The 24,606-nt window shown below is 42.3% G+C and overlaps 1 protein-coding gene across 1 annotated transcript; it reads right to left on the reverse strand.

The window, feature by feature from the left end:
• Nucleotides 1-305: 305 nt before the first annotated feature.
• On the reverse strand, nt 306-22,161 carry LOC121562898 (papilin). The gene is made up of 7 exons (XM_041875042.2): nt 21,528-22,161; nt 5,802-5,870; nt 5,431-5,592; nt 5,231-5,311; nt 4,845-5,015; nt 2,392-2,433; nt 306-1,437 (listed from the first exon to the last, which is right to left on the reverse strand). The coding sequence occupies exons 1-7, from the start codon at nt 22,093-22,095 to the stop codon at nt 1,241-1,243; spliced, it is 1,290 nt and encodes a 429-aa protein (XP_041730976.1). The 5' UTR covers nt 22,096-22,161; the 3' UTR covers nt 306-1,240.
• Between the last annotated feature and the right edge of the window lie 2,445 nt (nt 22,162-24,606).

Raw genomic sequence — 24,606 nt, forward strand, 5'->3', positions numbered from 1 at the left:
CTTATGAACCGCCGTCTTTTAAATTTTAAGGATGGAAGCAACCTGACGCTCACTGTATCCCTCTGCCAGTAAAGCCAGAAATGAACCCTTCTTTTCCTCACTCAAAACTTTCCTTTTCAACTCTTTTGGCATGGTCAATAGTTATTTTTTTATTAATTTTTGCCATCCAGCTGGTCCTTTTGCAAGAGGATAGTGATGACCACAGCAGTGGTTTTTATACTTTTCCTCATTAAATAAGATTTGGTTCATGTGATCACCTAATCAGTACCCAATTCAGTAGAATGAGGTGTGCCTGTGTTGGAATTCAACAGACACTGGAATGGAATGGCTGTCATACATGTAGAGATGCTGATTTAAGAAAAATTTGCAGTGGTCTCTTAATGTTTTCCAGAGCTGTATCTCTCTGCTGAGTTACAGGTAGCAGAACAGGAAAGCCCACAATAAGCGACTGAACATTTACATTCTATATGAGAGGAGATAAGTGTTTGGTATTAGTCTAAGTCATGAAAATAATGGTAATGTCATCCATGTCACGTTTAAGATTGAAATTATGTGCTCGCCTCTTAAATTGTAAGTAAAATATGTTACATTAAATATTGTATTAATTCGTTAAATTGCCTTGATTATATTTTGATTTAAAAGGCAAAATTGCCACTGAATATAGGTGTACAAAATAACATCTCAGTTAAACAGTGTGCACATAGTATAGCAGTTTGTTCATTAACTAAAGCGAAGTTTACAAAAGGGTTTTAAAACCACATTCAGGGGAGGTTTTCCAGACACATATTGACGTGCCTAATCCTGGACTAAAAAGCATTTAAATGGAGAATCTCCACTGAGTTTGTGTTTTACTCCAGGATTAGGCTTAATCTGTGTCTGGGAGACTGCCCGTCAAAATTTCAGCCTTTTAAATAAACAAAAGTAATGACAGCAGCAGAAATTCACTATGATCTGAAAAAGTCAAGCACTCACTAAAACCCCAAACCCTGGCCTAAACACCTCTCAGGTGTGCATGTATTAGTAATTTACCTATCAATTTATCTACGTAATTAGTACAGTGGCTATTTGGACAAAAAGCCACAATTAACAAATGAACAACTTCCCATCGTATATGAATACATCCCTTGACAACCAGCAGATGCAGGCATTCTGGGTCAGTGATATTTGGAATGGGAAGTGACAGTGGAGTAAGGCGACTGTGGCTCCATGGAGCTACACAGGAGCAGGGGGGGCTCCCTCCTTATGGTACGGTGCCTACTTTGGGGAGCTCTTCCTCGGGCAGCTGCTCCTCCGACAGCTGCTTGTAGGGCAGCAGGTCCTCCTTGTTGCTGAGGAGGCGGTGGCCACACTGCAGTCTGGAGCGCCGGATGGTTATGAGGATCAGACCCACCAGGATGAGGGCTGAAATAACAGCCAGCGTAGCCACCAGGAAGAACGCTGGAGGGGAGGGAGGGATGCATTTACTTTATTAAAGTACACTCCCCTACGTATTTATTTGGACAGCGTAGCTAAAACTTTTAATTTGGCTCTATACTCCAGCATTTTGGATTTGAGATCAAATGTTTTATATGAGGCAATAGTACAGAACTTTTATTCTGGGGTATTTTCATAAATATCAGTTTTACCGTTTAGAAATGAAATCACTTTATGTATCTAGTCCTCCTATTTGAAGGTGCTATAAGTATTTGGACAAATTGAATTACACTACCGTTTAAAAGTTTGGGGTCACTTAGAAATGTCCTTGTTTTCGAAAAAAAAAGCAATGTTTTTTGTCCATTAAAATAACATCAAATTGATCAGAAATACAGAGTAGACATTGCTAATGTTGTAAATGGCTATTGTAGCTGGAAACGGCTGGGTTTTTAATGGAATATCTACATAGGCGTACAGAGGTCCATTATCAGCAACCATCAGTCCTGTGTTCCAATGGCACATTGTGTTTGCTAATCCAAGTTTATCATTTTAAAAGGCTAATTGATCATTAGAAAACCCTTTTGCAATTATGTTAGCACAGCTGAAAACTGTTGTGCTGATTAAAGAATCAAAAAAACTGGCCTTCTTGAGACTAGTTGAGTATCTGGAGCATCAGCAATTGTTGGTTCGATTACAGGCTCAAAATTGCCATAAACAAATAACTTTCATCTGAAACTCGTCAGTCTATTCTTGTTCTCGTCAGTCTATTCCATGCGAGAAATTGCCAAGAAACGGAAGATCTCGTACAACGCTGTGTACTACTGCCTTCACAGAACAGCGCAAACTGTCTCTAACCAGAATAGAAAGAGGAATGGGAGGCCCCGGTGCACAACTGTTAAGAGCTGCCATATCACACCCGCTGGAACACAACCCTTTAAACCTCTCAGCCAGTCTAGAACTTAAGGAAGGCTAGCTTACCTGGTGTCATGCGGTTACGGCCATTGCGTTGCCCATGCTCGCCTGTGAAAATGATGGAATCAGAAAAGAGAAAAATGTCACTACATCCACATCATCCTTGCCTCACGTGAACATCCTTCCAAATCTCATCTTTTTTTTTTTTTTTTTTTTTTTTGTCATTTAGCAGACGCTCTTATCCAGAGCGACTTACAGGAGCAATTAGGGTTAAGTGCCTTGCTCAAGGGCACATCGACAGACTTTTCACCTAGTTGGCTCGGGGATTAGAACCAGCGACCTTTCGGTTACTGGCACAACGCTCTTACCCACTAAGCTACCTGCCGTTAACTTGACTATTGAAAGTCTGAAGAACATCAGTATTAGATTGTGCAGGCATTGAACGCTCACATTTCATTGTCTCCAAGTAGGAAAGGTGAATTCCTCTCCCAGTGTCTGGCGTAAAGCATACTGAACTCTAGGATTTTGCATTTGCTTAGCTCAATCCCATTTATTTTATTCTGAAAAGCTCCCCAGTCTTTGCCGATGTCAAGTATACCCATACCATGATGCAGCCACCACCATGCTTCAAAATAAGGCGGCAGTTACTCAGTGACGTGTTCTGTTGGATTTGCCCCAAACATATGGCTTTGTATTTAGGCAAAAAAGTTTATTCCTTTAATGCATTTTTTGGAATAGTCTTATTCTTCTTTTCAGTCGGTCATTTAGGTCATTATCGTGGTTTAGTGCTGAGCGATTAACTGAAATGTCGGTTATTTTTCATTTTTAAAACAACAAATTGACCGATGTTGATATTATTTTAATTCCATTTAGTTAAAAAAAATTATGTGAGCTCAATGCACACAGAGAGAAATAGTATTGGCGTCTTTTTGTAGGCACTAAAGAAATCAGCATGCTTCAGTTCGGCTGGCACCTAGCCAAACGGGTGTGCTTGCATACTTCCTTAAAAAGACCTTCGCTTGAAAAGCGCCAATAGTACTGTTTGTCCATTTTGAGCCAGTATACACTTCCTCAAAATAGTCAGAATTAATCTAAGATTACTCCAAATCTGTCATTCATTTTTACTTTTTTTGCAGAGGAGATCTTAGTCGCGCAATTTTACATCTAACCAAGATGTGTGGTGCAGTATTTCTGAATGAAAAGATTTGCATGAAAACGAGTCAATGAATGAAACCCTACTGTTGACCAAATCACTGACGAAGGGGCGTAGACTTCGTCTCCAAACTTCGGCTTGCCTCTAGAAAAAAAGATGATGTGCCCGAACACCCTCACCGAAGTCCAAAACGTTGGAAAATGTTGTCATAATATATGCACAAACTCTTCTGAACTGTTTCGGCTGGGAAGCATGCGGACGCCTCAACTCCGCCATGGTTCGTTGGACAAAGCCTATGTGGAAATAAATGTAGTCTTTGGATAAATGCCAAAAATAAGGTTTGTGGTAAACACAGGCTTAGGAGATGTTATATGTTTTGTTCTATGAGATAATCTTCATCAGCTAATATCGCTGTGAACTTTTCATAATTCATAAAGGTCACATTAACCTACTGATATTATCTCATAGAACAAAACGTATAAAGATCTCCTAAGCCGGTGTTAACCTCAGACCTTATTTTGGCAGTTTATCCCAAAACCCTATTATTATTTCCCTATAGGAATGGCTGAACAAACCAGAGGTAACTCATTTACGGGTTTTAGGACTACAAGCTGGCGAGCTCTATTGCGCTGCAGTTTCTCTAAAGATAAATATGATCATGCCCGAACTGTGCGATGTAGTATGGAGTTGTAGTTTCCAACAGGCCAATGTTCTACATAGCTTAGCACAGAAAAAGTGATAATTAACTACAATGACCATAATCCATTGCTACTTGTCCGGTCTGTTTCTTTTACGCCTGCTACAGTGAGGGAAAAAAGTTGAGAAGGTGACAACAGTTGGTGCGATTATTCGCAAACTCTCCACCATGGCCAAGACCAAAGAGTGAAGTTGTCCTGGTTTAATACATAATCCACAGCATAATTATTAACTTTACAATGCTTAAAGAGATATTACATTTGTTATTGTTCCCCATCTACCAATGACTGCACTTCTTTATGAAGCTATCGAAAAGCTCCCTGGTCTTTGTGTATGGGGGACAGAGGAAGGAGTAAAAAATCATGTCAACCCCTATTATTTCACACAGAGTGAGTCCATGTAACTTATGTGATTTGTTAAGCCAAATTTGACTCCTTAACTAATTTAGGCTTTCTTTACACTTTGACATTATAAAGTATTTTGTGTAGATCAATGACAAAAAAATCATAACTAAATCCATTTCAATCCCACTTTGTCACGCAACAAAATGTGAAAAATTCCAAGGGGGCTTTCAAACTCTGTGAGACGCCTGAAGCTAACTTAATCACTCCCATAACCACACAATTTATAATCTCATCCTATTTGTCACTGAAATGCAGTCTATCCTTACCGTCCTCTCCAGTGCAACGGGCCATGCATTCGTCCAGTGTGCTGTAGCGGTTGTGGTTTCCTTTGCAGCCACCGTACACGAATAACTGGCAGGAGCTAGTTCTGGGGACAAAGTAGTACATACTGAAGGCAGCGCGGCAAGGGCCTGAGTCCGAGGGCACCATGCAAGCATCTGTGGAGGAAAAGAGGACCAGGGGACAATCAGAACTGATATCAAACCTGCAGACCACAACTTGTGAAAAAGGCTATCACATCAGGAAGGACATGTTTGAGACTGATCCCAGAACAGCTAACTACACTGTGCAGGGGGAATGGTTTACACTGAACCTCAACCTAAAGGAGCTAGCCAAAAGCCATACTGCAGAAATATGTCCTCTATCCAGTTACCTTTATATTCAATCCTCTTGTCATCTGTAGGTTTGTCTGCATCAGACCCTTTCCTTCCCTTAGAGCCAGGGATGACGGTCACTGGAAAGATGCAAAAGAAGTCAATGTAAGAGAGAGAGGGGTTGCTGGGTGGGGAGGCCTGTTGGGGTTGGTGGGAGGTGAGAAGTGTCAGGTAATAATGGGAGGAGGTTGAAGAGCACCTGTGCAGGTGGCGAGGCACCTCTCGGCGGTATCATAGTTGTTCTTGTTGCCAAGGCAGCCTCCGTAGGTGAAGGGCTGGCAGGTGCCGGTGGAGCTGTCGTAGTAGTAGTGGCGATGAGAGGCGCGGCACGGCCCTGTGTCTGGATTGGCCTGACACAGCTCTAATTGGACAGGAGAAAAGGGTCAGAGGTCAGCACCACTAAAACAGGAAGTGACAGAGATTAAGAGAGAATTAGGAAGGAGAGAGAGAGCATATTATTCACTAAACACATGACAGGAAGTTGAGTGTTTTCAATTGAATTTACAGGAAAGGGAAGTCAACAGGAATAAAAAGAAACAGAAAGAGGAGTGAGAGAAATAGACAACTTGCCGATAAAGTCATCTGATGTCATCTTGGGAAGGAGATCCTTAGAACTGGCAGGATCCTCAGGACTGGCAGCTAGGGACCCATTTTAACGTCAGTCAAAAATGTTTGAATTACAGTGATCCCACACTTCACTGTCACCATGGGTACAGTATGTTGACCTTTGTGCCGTAAAAATTGCATGCTTCCCAGCCAGTGTACTTGAACAGGCCCACATCACTACTTTTGGCATTGGAAAATAATCTTCCCTGTTATTAACCAATGATCCAATGTGTCCATAGAAACAAATTGGTCTTATTTTGGACAGATTTTGGCGAGATTGAAACCTCTCGCTTCGCCTCTTCCTCTCTGTTCACACACACACACACACACACACACACACACACACACACACACACACAGACACAGACACAGCCCCTCCCACTGTCACTCACACAACAAAGATGAGATCACTTCCTCTCTGACAAGCGGTTTCAACTCGCTATTTTAATTTGGTCCAACAGAAAGTCAGTCATATGAACACCGAAACACATCGAGACATTATACTGTAATTTTTGTAATTACATTTCAATTTAATAGAATACTAAAATTCTATATTTATATATTCTGTTTCAATATGGTAGATATTGCATTCATTGTCTGTGTATCAAGTTTACATATATTAAACTTCTCAGATGCATTCAGATTCAGATAGAATTAAACGCTCACTGTGGTTAACAAAAGCTTCTGGCGGTTTCTGAAGTCAATGTGGCATGTAGAACTTATTTTCTTCCTCTGAATTTGGATATAAAGTTCAAACCATTTCAGCTATAAACTATTATGACCCTGTTCCCGAAAGGCTCTCTGGAATATTGTTGTGCCCTCTATGAGGATCACAGGCCGCGATAGAAGTTAGTGTCACAAAAACAATTAGGCCCCCATAAGAATACAGTTGAATAGCCCTGTCGTAGCCCTTCTAAGGATAGCTTTTCCACTATTTTCCTATTAATCTTGCTCTTGGGACTGACTGGGTTCGAACCAGGTCTCCTGCATGTCACAAGACTGTGTTATCCAACTTAGCTAAAGCCCATAGGGATGAGATCATGAAGCTAACAAGTCTTCAGCAAAGTTACTCATCAAAAGAGAGTGGTTCATCGAACCACCTCAGTTACATTTCACCCCCCTTTGACCTCATACTCAGAGATCACGGCACCAATAGAACTGACTGGGTTCGGAATCAGGCCTACAACAACACTTACTGTGGCAAACAGAAGCAGAAGGATCTGTGCACCCAATTTAATGCATGTGATGAGCAACCTTGCCTGAGACCTGAAGACGTGTGAGTTTGACTGATGGGGTTCTAACCCAGGTCTCCTGTGTGCCAGACAATGCAACTTTTCAGGTCTCAAGTTACTCATCACACGAGTATGGTCGCCGAACCACCTGTGTTACACTTCACCCCCCCTTTGACCTCTTCCTTGACCCATTCAAGTCACAGGACCAATGCCTAGGCTTTAGCGCATCAGGCTAACAGTCTTAACCCAGTCAGTCACACGCTAACCTTAAAAATTACTATCCTTGCCAGAGCCTTGAAACTAACACGTCAAACTAAACATTTTAGATTTTTGTCATTTAGCAGACGCTCTTATCCAGAGCGATTTACAATTTGAGAACAGAAAATCACATTATATGATTTTTAAGTAATTAATTTGCATTTTATTGCATGACATAAGTATTTGATCACCTACCAACCAGTAAGAATTCCGGCTCTCACAGACCTGTTAGTTTTTCTTTAAGAAGCCCTCCTGTTCTCCACTCATTACCTGTATTAACTGCACCTGTTTGAACTCGTTACCTGTATAAAAGACACCTGTCCACACACTCAATCAAACAGACTCCAACCTCTCCACAATGGCCAAGACCAGAGCGCTGTGTAAGGACATCAGGGTTAAAATTGTAGACCTGCACAAGGCTGGGATGGGCTACAGGACAATAGGCAAGCAGCTTGGTGAGAAGGCAACAACTGTTGGCGCAATTATTAGAAAATGGAAGAAGTTCAAGAGGACGGTCAATCACCCTCGGTCTGGGGCTCCATGCAAGATCTCACCTCGTGGGGCATCAATGATCATGAGGAAGTTGAGGGATCAGCCCAGAACTACACGGCAGGACCTGGTCAATGACCTGAAGAGAGCTGGGACCACAGTCTCAAAGAAAACCATTAGTAACACACTACGCCGTCATGGATTAAAATCCTGCAGCGCACGCAAGGTCCCCCCTGCTCAAGCCAGCGCATGTCCAGGCCCGTCTGAAGTTTGCCAATGACCATCTGGATGATCCAGAGGAGGAATGGGAGAAGGTAATGTGGTCTGATGAGACAAAAATAGAGCTTTTTGGTCTAAACTCCACTCGCCGTGTTTGGAGGAAGAAGAAGGATGAGTACAACCCCAAGAACACCATCCCAACCGTGAAGCATGGAGGTGGAAACATCATTCTTTGGGGATGCTTTTCTGCAAAGGGGACAGGACGACTGCACCGTATTAAGGGGAGGATGGATGGGGCCATGTATTGCGAGATCTTGGCCAACAACCTCCTTTCCTCAGTAAGAGCATTGAAGATGGGTCGTGGCTGGGTCTTCCAGCATGACAACGACCCGAAACACACAGCCAGGGCAACTAAGGAGTGGCTCCGTAAGAAGCATCTCAAGGTCCTGGAGTGGCCTAGCCAGTCTCCAGACCTGAACCCAATAGAAAATCTTTGGAGGGAGCTGAAAGTCCGTATTGCCCAGCGACAGCCCCGAAACCTGAAGGATCTGGAGAAGGTCTGTATGGAGGAGTGGGCCAAAATCCCTGCTGCGGTGTGTGCAAACCTGGTCAAGACCTACAGGAAACGTATGATCTCTGTAATTGCAAACAAAGGTTTCTGTACCAAATATTAAGTTCTGCTTTTCTGATGTATCAAATACTTATGTCATGCAATAAAATGCAAATGAATTACTTAAAAATCATACAATGTGATTTTCTGGATTTTTGTTTTAGATTCCGTCTCTCACAGTTGAAGTGTACCTATGATAAAAATTACAGACCTCTACATGCTTTGTAAGTAGGAAAACCTGCAAAATCGGCAGTGTATCAAATACTTGTTCCCCCCACTGTATAAACTAGGCGGTGTCAGAGGAAGAAAAATTGTCAAAGACTCCAGTCACCCAAGTCATAGACTGTTCTCTCTGCTACCGCATGGCAAGCGGTACCGGAGTGCCAAGTCTAGAACCAAAAGTCTCCTTAACAGCTTCTACCCCCAGGCCATAAGACTCCTGAACAATTAATCAAATGGCCACCCGGACTATTTACATTGACACCTCCCCCTCCCTTTGTTTTTAAACTGCTGCTACTCGCTGTTTATCTATGCATAGTCACTTTACCCCTACCGACATGTAGAAATTGCCTCGACTAAACTGTATCTCGGCACATTGACTCGGTACCGGTACCCCCTGTATATAGCCTCGTTATTGTTATTTTATTGTGTTACTTTTTATTATAGTATTTTTTTACTTTCATTTATTTAGTAAATATTTTCTTAACTCTTTCTTGAACTGCATTGTTGGTTAAGGGCTTGTAAGTAAGCATTTCACGGAAAGGTCTACACCTGTTGTATTCGGCGCATGTGACAAATACAATTTGATTAGAACATTGGCTTCAGAAACCGCCAGAAGCGTCTGTTTACCACAGTGAATCTATCGGTTCTCCTCTACCTTTCCTAGCTGTCAAAGTACCTGAATTTAGAGAACTGAATGGAGTTGAAGATATGAAACTTTGATGAACTTGAAATGATAGTTTGTAAACTTGATACACAGACAATAAATGCAATGTCTGTATGTCTGTACGTATGCATGTATGTGCATGCATGTATGTGCATTCGGAAAGTATTCAGACCCCTTGACTTTTTCCACATTTTGTTACGTCACAGCCTTATTCTAAAACGGATTAAATTATTTCCCCCCCCCTCATTAATCTACACACAATACCCCATAATGCCAAAGTGAAAACAGGTTTTCAGATTGTTTTTGTCCAAATGTATTAAAAATCAAAGACAGAAATACCGTATTTACATAAGTATTCAGACCCTTTGCTATGAGACTTAAAATTGAGCTCAGGTGCATCCTGTTTCCATTGATCATCCTTGAGATGTTTCTACAACTTGATTGGAGTCCACATGTGGTAAATTCAATTGATTGGACAAGATTTGGAAAGGCACACACCTGTCTATATAAGGTCCCACAGTTGACAGTGCATGTCAGAGCAAAAACCAAGCCATAAGGTGGAAGGAATTGTCCATAGAGCTCCGAGACAGGATTGTGTCGAGGAACAGATCTGGGGAAGGGTACCAAAAAGTGCCCGCAAGGCTCCCCTGCTCAAGAAAGCACATATAAATACCAGTCTGAAGTTTGCCAATGAACATCTGAATGATTCAGAGGAGAACTGGGTGAAAGTGTTGTGGTCAGATGAGACCAAAATGGAGCTCTTTGGCATCAACTCAACTCGCCGTGTTTGGAGGAGGAGGAATGCTGCCTATGACCCCAAGAACACCATCCCCACCGTCAAACATGGAGGTGGAAACATTATGCTTTGGGGGTGTTTTTCTGCTAAGGGGACAGGACAACTTCACCGCATCAAAGGGACGATGGACGGGGCCATGTACCGTCAAATCTTGGGTGAGAACCTCCTTCCCTCAGCCAGGGCATTGAAAATGGGTCGTGGATGGGTATTCCAGCATGACAATGACCCAAAACACACGGCCAAGGCAACAAAGGAGTGGCTCAAGAAGAAGCACATTTAGGTCCTGGAGTGGCCTAGCCAGTCTCCAGACCTTAATCCCATAGAAAATCTGTGGAGAGAGTTGAAGGTTTGAGTTACCAAACGTCAGCCTCGAAACCTTAATGACTTGGAGAAGATCTGTGAAGAGGAGTTTGACAAAATCCCTCGAGATGTGTGCAAACCTGGTGGCCAACTACAAGAAACATCTGACCTCTGTGATTGCCAACAAGAGTTTTGCCACCAAGTACTAAGTCAAATAAAGCTACCATTCAAATTATAGATTGATCATTTCTTTGTCAGTGGGAAAACGTACAAAATCAGCAGGGGATCAAATACTTTTTTCTCTCACTGTATATATACTACTGATGGGAGAATATTGTATTTTATATGAATTGTTGGGGGTTAAGTAATCTTACTTACCACAAAAGAAGAAATTGTAATGATGTCATGGCATAGTATCGTGTGGACCAGGTTAGAGTTGGTAGATAAGTGGCTTGGTGCCGCAGAGTCTACATTCCGTCACGTTAAAGGAGATTACTGGTGTTGATCTTAGAAATGATTGATGGACAGGATATACTGACTTGGGGTAAAGGGTAATAACATGAAAGAAAGGGAGTGTCCATGGAGGTTTACCAGATGTTCGTGGAGAGACTGGTTACAGAGTGTATATATAGAGAGAGTGGATCTTTGTTCTGGAGTTAGGAAGATGGCAGAGGCATGGCTATGTCTGTTATAACTAACCATTCAATATCTTATATGAACTTTTCATATTTCAGTCTCCTGGCTGAGGCAACCATATTTTTGGCTAAAATGTCCTGGTACAAGGTCAAGTTCATGATGCCATTGACCTTAACAAGGGCCCCAGGAAAAATAGACCCATAACATCAAAGATCCACCACTATATTTTACATTAGGTATGGGTTTATTTTCTTCTCATGCATCCTTATTGACACTAAAGCCACCACAGGTCTGCGTGGCCAAAGAGCTCTATTTTCATGTCATCTGACAAGATCACCGGTTTCAATCCAAGTGCCAATGCCGTTTAACAAACTCCAGGCATTTACATTTGTTGGATGGCATGTAAATATAGCTCTTTGACCATGCACACGGTACTGTACCTGTACTTTGATGTCCAAACTTATGAAACATAGACCTCTACAATTGGTTCAGATTTGGTCCGGTCCAACCAAATTGTCTTGTTTGGGGGCGGAGCTCATTAAAATAATAGCCAGTGTTTAGAATAATACCCAAATATGCAAAAGGAGGATATTGCATATTTCTACCTTTGTGTACCTATTTAGGATACATCACCATGAAGAGAATTACATTCATATCCATAATTATGCATTTCTGTGTAGTACAGATCAGGGACCCATGATGAAATTCCGTTACTGTAATTCTGTTACCGGGTGTAAATCCAATTTACTTACTGTAGTTTAATAACCAAAAGAGACACCCCATTCTTTCTGCAGACATCTTTGAATCTTGTTTTCAGATCATTGTTTTGTTTTGCATACTTGAATATGCCAGATCCTTTGGCAAGACATTTTCACTAGTCACCCATCTCCTTTCTCACTCCCGTCTACTAGAGGCCAATAAGAATTTGGAAAACACAATGCCAGAAGGTTCACATGAACCAAAGGAACCAGAGAAGAGGTTCACTGGTTGTTCGTGGAAGTAAACCTGAGCTACTATAGGCACAGTACAGATATGACCAGATATATACACATTAGCTCCAACTGCAAGAGCCTGACAATGAACAGTTTATTATTATGGAATGATGCGAGACTCTGTAGTGCACGGCTCAGGCTCAGGCCAAGGCCTTGTGAAAAATGCAGTTCATCTCATCGTACAGAGGTCGCTTAAGCGGTTTGGTATAGGGTAAGCTGAAACAATCATAACACTAGCTATGCACACGACACACACCCATGATACAAGCACTCTACATCTCAAAAGGATGATGTAAAACTAACTAGCTTAGTAGTAGAATAGTCTAGAATGACATTGTATGCTGTAGCGTTAAGACCACCCTTCACTGGAACTAAGGGGCCTAGCCCGAACCATGAAAAACAGCTCCAGACCATTATTCCTCCTCCACCAAACTTTATAGTTGGCACTATGCATTGGGGCAGGTAGCGTTCTCCTGGCATTCGCCAAAAACCCAGATTCGTCCGTCGGACTGCCAGATGGTGAAGTGTGATTCAACACTCCACTGCTCCAGAGTCCAATGGCGGCGAGCTTTACACCACTCCAGCCGACGCTTGGCATTGCGCATGGTGATCTTAGGCTTGTGTGCGGCTGCTCGGCCATGGAAACCCATTCCATGAAGCTCCCGACGAACAGTTATTGTGCTGACGTTGCTTCCAGAGGCAGTTCTGAACTCGGTAGTGAGTGTTGCAACCGAGGACAGACCATTTTTACACGCCACGTGCTTCAGCACTCAGTGGTCCCGTTCTGTGAGCTTGTGTGGCCTACCACTTCGCGGCTAACCGTTGCTACTCCTAGACGTTTCCACTTCACAATTACAGCACTTACAGTTGACCGGGGCAGCTCTAGCAAGGCAAAAATTTTACAAACTAACTTGTTGTGAAGGTGGCATGTTGAAAGTCACTGAGCTCTTCAGTAAGGCCATTCTACTGCCAATGTGTGTCTATGGAGATTGCATGGCCGTGTGCTCAATTCTATACACCTGTCAGCAATAGGTGTGGCTGAAATAGCCAAATCCACTCATTTGAAGGGGTGGCCACATACACACCCACACACAAAAGTGTGTGTGTGGGTGTTTGTGTGTGTGTGAGATACATACAGTACCAGTCAAAGGTTCGGACACAGCTACTCATTCCAGGGTTTTTCTATATTTTTACTATTTTCTACATTGTAGAATAATAGTGAAGACATCAAAACTATGAAATAACACATATGGAATCATGTAGTAACCAAAAAAAGTGTTTAAAAAATCTAAATATATTTTAGATTCTTCAAAATTGCCACTCTTTGCCTTGATGACAGCTTTGCACACTTGGCATTCTCTCAACCAGCTTCATGAAGTAATCACCTGGAATGCATTTCAATTAACATGTGTGCCTTGTTAATTTGTGGAATGTTTTTCCTTCTTAATGGGTTTGAGCCAATCAGTTGTGTTGTGAGAAAGTAGGGGTGGTATACAGAAGATAGCCCTATTTGGTAAAAGAGTCCATACTACGGCAAGAACAGCTCAAATAAGCAAAGAGAAACGACAGTCCATCATTACTTTAAGACATGAAGGTCAGTCAATCCGGAAAATGTCAAGAACTTTGAAAATGTCTCCAAAGCAGTCGCAAAAACCATCAAGCGCTATGATGAAACCGGCTCTCATGAGGACCGCCACAGGAAAGGAAGACCCACTGTTAACTCTGCTCACTATTATTCTACAATGTAGAAAACAGTAAAAATAAAGACAAATCCTTGAATGAGTAGGTGTCCAAACTTTTGACTGGTACTGTAAATGTATGTATGTATGTACAGTACCAGTCAAAAGTTTGGACACACCTACTCATTCAAGGGTTTTTCTTTATTTTTACTATTTTCTACATTGTAGAATAATAGTGAAGACATCAAAACTATGAAATAACACATACGGAATCATGTAGTAACCAATAAAGTGTTAAACAAATCAAAATATATTTTAGATTTTAGATTCTTCAAAGTAGCCACCCTTTGCCTTGATGACAGCTTTGCACACTCTTGACATTCTCTCAACCAGCTTCACCTGGAATGCTTTTCCAACAGTCTTGAAGGAGTTCCTGCATATGCTGAGCACTTGTTGGCTGCTTTTCCTTCACTCTGCGGTCCAACTTATCCCAAACCATCTCAATTGGGTTGAGGTCATCTGATGTAGCACTCCATCACACTCCTTCTTGGTCAAATAGCCCTTACACAGCCTGGAGGTGTGTTTTGGTCATTGTCCTGTTGAAAAACAAATGATAGTCCAACAAGCGCATACCAGATGGGATGGCGTATCGCTGCAGAATGCTGTGGTAGTCATGCTGGTTAAGTGTGCCTTGAATTCGAAATAAATCACTGACAGTGTCACCAGCAAAGCACCCCCACAACATCACACCTCCTCCTCCTTGCTTCACGGTGGGAACCACACATGCAGAGATTATCCGTTCACCTACTCTGCGTCTCACAAAGACACAGTGGTTGGAACCAAAAATCTCAAATTTGGACTGATCAGACCAAAGGACATATTTCCACTGGTCTAATGTCCATTGCTTGGGTTTCTTGGCCCAAGCAAGTCTGTTCTTATTATTGGTGTCCTTTAGTAGTGGTTTCGTTGCAGCAATTCAACCATGAAGGCCTGATTCACGCAGTCTCCTCTGAACAGTTGATGTTGAGATGAGTCTGTTACTTGAACTCTGTAAAGCATTTATTTGGGCTGCATTTTCTGAGGCTGGTAACTAATGAACTTATCCTCTGTAACTCTGGGTCTTCCTTTCCTGTGGCGGTCCTCATGAGAGCCAGTTTCATCATAGCGCTTGGTGGTTTTTGCGACTGCACTTATGTTACAGCGAAAACACGTTTAGAAATATCAAACAAATACCTTATTTACATAAGTATTCAGACCCTTTGCTATGAGACTCGAAATTGAGCTCAGGTGCATCCTGTTTCCATTTATCATCCTTGAGATGTTTGTACAACTTGGAGTCCACCTGTGGTCAATTCAATTGATTGGACATGATTTGGAAAGGCGCACACCTGTCTATATAAGGTCCCACAGTCGACAGTGCATTTCAGAGCAAAACCCAAGCCATGAGGTCGAAGGTATTGTCCGTAGAGCTCCGAGACAGGATTGTGTCGAGGCACAGATTTGGGGAAGGGTACCAAAAGATGTCTGTAGCATTAAAGGTTCCCAAGAACACACTGGCCTCCATCACTCTTAAATGGAAGAAGTTTGGAACCACCAAGACTCTTCCTAGAGCTGGCTGCCCGGCCAAACTGAGCAATCGGGGGAGAAGGGCCTTGGTCAGGGAGGTGACCAAGAACCCGATGGTCACGATGACAGAGCTCCAGAGTTCTTCTGTGGAAATGGGAGAACCTTCCAGAAGCACAACCATCTCTGCAGCACTCCACCAATCAGGCCTTTATTGTAGAGTGGCCAGACGAAAGCCACTCCTCAGTAAAAGGCACATGACAGCCTACTTGGAGTTTGCCAAAAGGCACCTAAAGGACTCTCACACCATGAGAAACAAGATTCTCTGGTCTGATGAAACCAAGATTGAACTCTTTGGCCTGAATGCCAAGCGTCAAGTCTGGAGGAAACCAGACACCATCCCTACGGTGAAGCATGGTGGTGGCAGCATCATGCTGTGGGGATATTCTTCAGAGGCAGGGACTGGGAGACTAGTCAGGATCGAGAGAAAGATGAACGGCGCAAAGTACAGCAAGATCCTTGATGAAAACCTGCTCCTGAGTGCTCAGGACCTCAGACTGGGGTGAAGGTTCACCTTCCTACCTGTTTTTGCTTTGTCATTATGGGATATTGTGTGTAGATTGATGAGGGGGAAAAAACTATTAAATCAATTTTAGAATAAGGCTGTAACGTAACAAATTGTGGAAACAGTGAAGGGGTCTGAACACTTTCCAAATGCACAGTATATAGTGTAAGACAGATCCAGTTTCTGTTCCCTGTTTGAGTGTTTGGTTGATAGCCTATCATAATAATCCTTATTTTTCCTTGATCTCCTTGTTATTATTATTAATATTATGATCATGTCATTAGTAGGTTTAGTATAGCAGCCTTGTATAACCACCATCGAGCTGTAGGCCTAAGAGCGCATCCTGTTTTAGTCTTAATACCGTAACTTACTCAGGCCTATATTTCAATACTTATATACTGTATCAATCAATCATTTATTCGTTCATGTCATCACACAGCATACGAGTCATTCATGATGTGAAATGCAATCAAGCATTAGTTAAAATAACAAAGCAGCCATTTAATAATTAGTGTAAACAATAAATAGGCCTAAACCCTTCCATTTCGGAAATTGCATTCACGAATGAATGAGACTGTTTTTAGTCTTTGCTGTAATGAAGGCTTTACAACAGACTCTCTGGCACGCTTATCATTTATTTTAGTGTTGTTTACATTGTTCCAACCGGTCAGAAAAATTATTTTGTAATCTAGCAGCACCTGTTTGGCACACATTGATCTCCAGTATTTGCCACAACTAGTCAAATGTATTCACACATCTGACTTCCCCTTTACCTTCTGCACAACCGGTAAACATTCCCCCATTTCAAGTTTCTTTGTCACGTCCTCTGCATCCATTTTGCTGTCACGTGTTACGGTGTTCAGAGTTTATTATAACCAATTTATTGATGCGATTATGATATAGGTCAGGCCCTATTGGTCACGTAAATGTGAAGCATACATGTGTCATGTAAAGAGAGCAAGGGTTGAGGGAATGTTTTTCCCAAACAAATTAGGGATTTTGGTCACAATCTTTCAGACAGAAATGGCTGTAATTATGTTGCAGCTTCAGCAACATGGACAGCGCTATACACTGATGTTCTGTGGTGGTCGCTGCAACAGGGAGGAGAGAGACAATGGGTGCTAGTCACACAGTCACTCGCTGTCTTTTTTTTCCTCTGAGCCAGACGGCACAATCAAATCAATTGCAGTCGGATTCCCTCTAGTCATTTGTGTCTTAATTATTTAATCAAACAGTTCACTTAAAGCATCAGAAAAGCTCAGTGCATATAGTTGATTTGAATAAAATACATAGGATGTGTCTATATATGGAAAAATACACTTTAAAAATGTCGGCCAATCGTTTGGTTGAAAGAACAGACGACAAATAATAATATTTATTATTAGGCCTATTAATAATAAAAAATAAAAAAATTCGGACAGCCCTAAATTATATTTTCAGTAGCCTACTCATAAAGTAGGAAACAGAGACAGGAGTTGGACTAGTAACATGTTGGACTGATGTGAAGCACTTAAGGATGTTGCCAGGATCCTAGTGGAGTGAGGGTGTGTCTGAACACAAGCCACAGATGAATTTTGGCCTGTCTCCCTGTCCCTCCATGGGGTGCATTGTGGTGGAGGTTTCTGTGGTTTGGAGTGGGCCACTTTGTTTAACAGTAGGTTACCATTTCAAGAGGCTTAATGCTCTGTGTATGACCACTGACAAGGCTTGTGACCTTAAGGAGGAGATGCTATTTTGACTATTTTTTTTAAAGGACAACAGTATATGCAGTAAACTACCAGTGATGCACGTTAGAACTTCCCCTCTTTCTAACAATGGGGGATTGTTTACAGATGAACACAGAGGCCTACAGGGCAATTCCAAGGTAACGGAATTACACTGAGACTCAGATTCTTCCACTTTCAAATGTATACCAAACAAATACCATCGATTTCAACGTTTTACAAACCATACAACGCTATGCACAAGGACCACTTAATTTCCACAGAATGTTTTTTAAAGCACATTTACAGGAAGAACTGTGCAGAGACAAAGTTTGTAACAGAATAAAACTGAGGGAGATTTTATCGTAATTATGTTACCAAACTTTGCATTTGCACAGTTTTTCCAGTAAATGTAGTCATTGTGCATAGAGTTGTACAGTTTGTTACACTTTGAAATCAATGATTTTTGTTTGGCAAACATTTTAGAGTCTCAGCGTAATTCTGTTAACGTGGAATTACCCTACAGCAGGGATGGGCAACTGGCGGCACACCTGTGGATCAATTTAAAAAATACTTATTTTGGGGGGGGAACTCAGTCGGGGTCTCAATTTACTGTTGAGAGTTAGAATAATATACTGAACAAAAATATTTAAATAACCAAACATGCAACAATCAAAGACTTTACTGAGTTACAGTTCAAATAAGGAAATTAGTCAAATAAATCCATTAGGCCCTTATCTATGGATTTCACATCACTGGGAAGACAGATATGCATCTGTTGGTCACAGATACCTTTAAAAAAAAAGGTACGGGCGTGGATCAGAAAACTAGTCAGTATCTGGTGTGACCACCATTTGCCTCATGCAGCGCGACACTTCGCATAAAGTTGATCAGGCTGTTGATTGTGGCCTGTGGAATGTTGTCCCACTCCTTTTCAATGGCTGTGCGAAGTTGCTGGATATTGGCGGGAACTAGAACACACGGTCTTACACGTTGATCCAGATCATCCCAAACATGCTCAATGGGTGACATGTCTGGTGAGTATGCAGGCAATGGAAGAACTGGGATTATTATTTTTTTTGGTCCTCTGTAGCTCAGCTGGTAGAGCACGGCGCTTGTAACGCCAAGGTAGTGGGTTCGATCCCCGGGACCACCCATACACAAAAAATTTATGCACGCATGACTGTAAGTCGCTTTGGATAAAAGCGTCTGCTAAATGGCATATTATTATATTATAACTATGTACAGATCCTTGCGACATGGGGCCGTGCATTATCATGCTGAAACATGAGGTGATGGCGGCGGATGAATGGCACGACAATGGGCCTCAGGATCTCGTCACTGTATCTCTGTGCATTCAAATTGCCATAGTTAAAATGCAATTGTGTTCATTGTCCGTAGCTTATGCCTGCCCATACCATAACCCCACCACCACAGGGCACTCTGTTCACAACGTTGACATCAGCAAACTGCTCGCCCACAAGATGCCATACACACTTGTCTGTCTGCCATCTGCCCGGTACAGTTGAAACAGGGATTAATCCATGAAGAGCACACTTCTCCAGCGTGCCAGTGGCCATCGAAGGTCAAGACCCTGGTGAGGACCACGAGCACACAGATAAGCTTCCCTGAGACGTTTTCTGACAGTTTGTGCAGAAATTATTCTGTTGTGCAAACCCACAGTTTTATCAGCTGTCCGGGTGGCTGGTCTAAACGATCCCGCAGGTGAAGAAGCCAGATGTGGAGGGCTGGCATGGTTAGCAGTCCTCCACATCCAAAATCTCTAAAACGACGTTGGAGGCGGCTTATGGTAGAGAAATGAACATTCAATTCTTTGGCAACAGGACTGGTGGACATTCCTGCAGTCAGCATGCCAATTGCATTCTCCCTCAAAACTTGAGACATCTGTGGCATTGTGTTGTGTGACAAAACTGCACATTTTAGAGTGGCTTTTTATTGTTCACAGCACAAGGTGCACCTGTTTAATGATCATGCTGTTTAATCAGCTTCTTGATATGCCACATCTGTCAGGTGGATGGATTATCTTGGCAAAGCAGAAATGCTCACTAACAGGGACGTAAACAAATTTGTGTACAAAATGAGAGAAATACGCTTTTTGTGTGTATGGAAACTTTCTGGGATCTTTTATTTCAGCTCATGAAACATGGGACCAATAAAAAAAATATTTAAAAAACAGAGTTGTTTGGGAGGAACCCACTACCATGGGCATGCGGCACTTATCTGTAGGAGGAAAGAGCCGACGAGAGTTTAACACTGAAGCGGGTCATGATGATAAACTCAATTCACAAGGAAACCTTTCCGTTGTCGCCTAAATTACATGCTTAAAAGGGGGGCATTTTTATAGTCAAAGAGTAGTAAATCAGGAACTTCATCAGTCAAGATGAAAATATGATTAACACCAATACAAAATAATAGAAGTATAAATAAATGTACGATGAGGGCTTAGTTGCCAAAGAAAATCACCTTTCTATGAGGAGAGTTAGTAAGCCTACTGTAGCTCTCTCAAGCCTTTATTTCCCTATGATTTACATACTGAGTGAAACCGTGAGAGCTGGAATGGACAAACAAAACATGACAAAAGAGCTGAGACCCGAGTCTCTCCACACCTATGGAGCAGGGTGGACACATAGGACAGTCAAAACACGCTTGTCAGCACCCACATTGTGGTTCATAGCATTTCAAATGAGAGAAAATGTGTATTATAGGCATGTTTGCATGTCCTATCACACATTATTATAGACATGTATATTCTGGGACATTATTTGCATTCAGCACGACTTTATTACACCTCAGAAGAACTTTCCATCCTATTACACAAATCAATCGTATAGTGCACATGTAAACCTGGTTGGCCCAATCTGTTGCCGCGTTCAAAACAACTGGGAAGTGGGAACATGGAAATCTCCAACTTCCGACTTCAGTGCATTCAAGACAACTGGGTCCTCGGAAAAAAACGAGCTCCGACGGGGAATAATCTTTAACGGTCATCCAACTCAGGAACTCGGGCCTCTTTCTAGAGCTCCGACTTTCCAACCTGGAGAACACGGACGTCATAATTTGACCTCGTTGTTTTCCATGTTCCCAGTTGTCTTGAAAGCACCATCTGTCCCCATGAAAGCTCACCTATCAGGAAGTAAGTGTGCGTGCCAGAGAAATGGGGTGGAGTTTCTACACTCAAACAAAATAACTTCCTGTGAACTCCAATAGGAGTCAATACCCCAGGCACAGATAAACCACTATTTCCTAATTTTTCCACTTTGTAAAACAAACCTGACCTGGCTACGAATGTATGACCAACATGTATGACTGTATGCAAAGCAGTGGATGGCGTATGTGAGATGCAAACACAGCACCATTGATCGATCTATAAATAATGAGAATGAAATCCAGAACAATGCGCACTGGTCGCCACTGGGTTAATGTGTCTTGGAAGAAGCAAATAAAGAGACAATACTGTGGTGTCATTTTCTCACTTTAAACTGACTGAGAGGCTAAAGTCCAGGTCATATTGAATTTCTAAAGTGCTTAACTTACACTATGACTCCTTAGATCAAAAATGATTGCAAAACCAGGACAGAGCTGGGGAATGGTCCTCTGCCTCATGACCCTAATTTCACCCCCCCAAAAAAAAAAGGCTATTGGCAAAGGGCTGATATAGCCTAGACTCCTTGGCTACGGCAGTCCCTATAAGTGCCAGTGACGCACCTGAATTGTCATTATATTAAAGGCCAATATGCCTACCTGTTGAGTTGACTTCCCTGGGGACAACAGCTTCACTAAGAGCGTCAACTTCGACTTTTGTAGTCTTGGGCTGCGTCTTTTTGCGGTAGACCTTGAACTGTGTATCGGACTGTAAAACGCAGACGTCCTTTCCATCTTTCATGCAGCTGACGAGAAAACACTCCGGAGTTCCATCCGCTGGGGTTCCAACCAAAGCGAGCTGACAGTCCTGGTTGCCGCAGCAAGCATCCTGACACCCCTTGCTGTCTGATATCTCCGGCAGGTGAGCCAAATGTCTGGCTCCAGCTTCAAGGGATTTTGGGTCAAGACCTTGTTCGGGGTCGGTGTCCACATCCCAAGGGCATCCTTGTTTCTCTTCCTCCAACTGACCGCTGACCAGTACCGCGAGCAGTAGGAACAATACACCACCGCTCCACACCGTTTTCATCGTTTTTTCCGTGGAAGCCTTCGTCCAGGTAAATAATCGTCTTCCAAATAAGCTTTTCTTGATCGAAGTAGCAATTCGTCTTAGGCTATTAGAAGCTGTAAGTGAAACTACTTCCCTGTTGAAGCGACTTCCCTTTGTCATGAATACACCATAGGGTGTGTTCGTAAATTCAATCTAGAGTGTGCTATGGGCGTTCTTAAATTCAGAGCGTTTGGCTCTCGGAGCGTTCAGCGCGCACACGCTCTGGCCGAGGAGTAGGGTTGATCCGAGCGTTCTGACCACACACACAACGGCAGTCAAGCACCCACGCTAACGTTGGCTAGCTACTTCCAGACACAAATGAGAGAACACACTCTGACCATTTCACTCGCCCTAGCAGAGCTGGTTAGACTGTTTTCATGTTATCCAGAGCGTTGGTGACTGTAACTGTGCTGCTGGCAACAATTTAATTACTATTTTTTGCCGACGTTTACTGACACCGGCCATATTCAACTGGTGTTGAGCGTTCGTAAATTAATCAGTTATTCTGCGCTCTGGCACACTCAGACGAGAGTGCTCTGAAATCGGAGTAGATAGCCAGAGCGAATTTACGAACGCACCCGTAGCTAAGGACAGGTGCTCTTTTCCCCGCCCACGGAATAATGAACAAGGCCACGTTCAGTTGCCAAACGTTTTCGAACGTTGCAGATAGAAATGTGAATAGTCAACGTGATTCTTCAACCTGGTTTCAGAGCATTCCGTACGTAAATCCTATACACATATGTTACGTTTAGTATGGTATGTATTAATTTGTGGATGTCCACCAATCATTTCGTATGATATGTTACGTATTACAATTCATATGATATGTTATGAATTTGCAAAAAGTACAATATGTTACGAATTCGCAAAACGTATGATTTGTTACAAATTCTAATTAGTTGTGGCTAACGTTAGCTAACTGGCTAATGTTGATTTGGGTTAAAATGTTAAGGTTAGGGGAAGGGTTAGATAACATGCTAAGTAGTTGCAAAGTAGCTGAAAAGTAGTCATACTAATTTGAGTGTCCGCGATTGACATTTACTATGTTACGTCTAGAGACCAGGCTGGATTCCTTATGACCTAGAGAAGATTATTTGTTCATATTTCTATCTGAACGTTCCATCCTGCTGATGGGCGTGACTTCAGGTTTAACTTTTTCAAAAGGTTCCTCGTCTGTGTTCTTTTGCGTGACATTCAGACGTATCAGATATTTACTTAGCCATTGTTAGGCCTACGGATTCGTTCAATCTAATCACTCATTGAGTTATTTTGTTGTTGTAGTAGACTAACACAGATACTGTACCTGAATACAGGTAGTCTACATGACATTCTCCCATTAGTGAATCAATTTTATTTAGATACCACAAGATGGCACCATTACCCTTCTGCCATAAGCTTGATATCCAGTGGTGCATGGTAAGTCACCCCACTAGAGCGCAGGCAAGAGCAAGAATAAGTACGAGATATACCTTATTTGGGATAAAAACATGTCACAAGTCAACTATAAAAAGGTGTGTGCTTGCTTCAGGCGTCATAAGTATGTGAAATAACATTGTTCATGCTTTCCAGTGTTTGGTGATTGGAAAGGTGAGCGGACAATGCCAGCTGCAAGCATCCTCTAGTAGGTACAGTGTCATATTACAGTTATGTTAAAAAATATGCTGTTTAGGAGTGTGTGAATGGGGGTGTGCAGTTATGAGTCAAAGTCCGGTGCTTACAGCGAGGACAAACTAACCGACATGAGTCAAGAAGTCAGTAGGCTGCAAACAGGGCTTATTTCATGCTGCAACCCTGGGTATAACCTATAACCAAATGGCTTAGTGCATCAGTAATAATAATAATTATCATATCTACTACAGGCAGCAGTTTAGAATGAAGGCAGGGCTTTTGAGCCCAGGGGGATGGAGAAGGAAAAAGAAGAAGAAGAAGAAGAAGACAACAACGACGACTTTATTGATCTATTTTCCTTACAGTCTACGGAAATGAAAGACAGACACACTCAAAGGTTGGAGCAGAGGACAGCCACAGTGGTGCGCCTGCACAGTTTTAGGTGCCTTGCTCAAGGGCACAACGGCAGGAGATGGCATTTAGGACACTGATGCCAGTAACCCTCCTGTTGCTGGCCCACTCTCGACCATATTTCTTCCCGTCGGACATTGGATTTGAATCTGCAACCCTCTAGTTCAGGGCTCTCCAACCCTGTTCCTGGAGAGCCTCTGTCCTGTAGGTTTTTGCTCCAACCCTAATCTAGCGCACCTGATTCAAATAATTAGCTGGTTGATAAGATAAATCAGGTTAGTAACACCTGGGGTTGGAGCGAAAACCTACAGGAGGGTAGCTCTCCAGGAACAGGGTTGGAAACCCCTGCTCTAGTTGCTGGCCCACCTCTCTATTAACCACTAGGCGTGTGTTACATTAAACTAAATCATTGTCATTACAGTATGACAGTTGTGTATGTTTATGAATAACCTTAACATGACCAAATATTCTCCTCTGCTGTGTTAATGATTTAGGCTTGCTGGATATAAATAACCAATGAAAATAGAAAGGAAATCCAGGGTGAAGCACTAGGCCCCTCAAATTCAAATCTGGACCATAATTCCAGTTCCACTGCTTTTTTTCATTATTCTC

Source organism: Coregonus clupeaformis, chromosome 5, assembly GCF_020615455.1.
Source record: "Coregonus clupeaformis isolate EN_2021a chromosome 5, ASM2061545v1, whole genome shotgun sequence".
NCBI classification, from domain to species: Eukaryota; Metazoa; Chordata; class Actinopteri; order Salmoniformes; family Salmonidae; genus Coregonus; species Coregonus clupeaformis.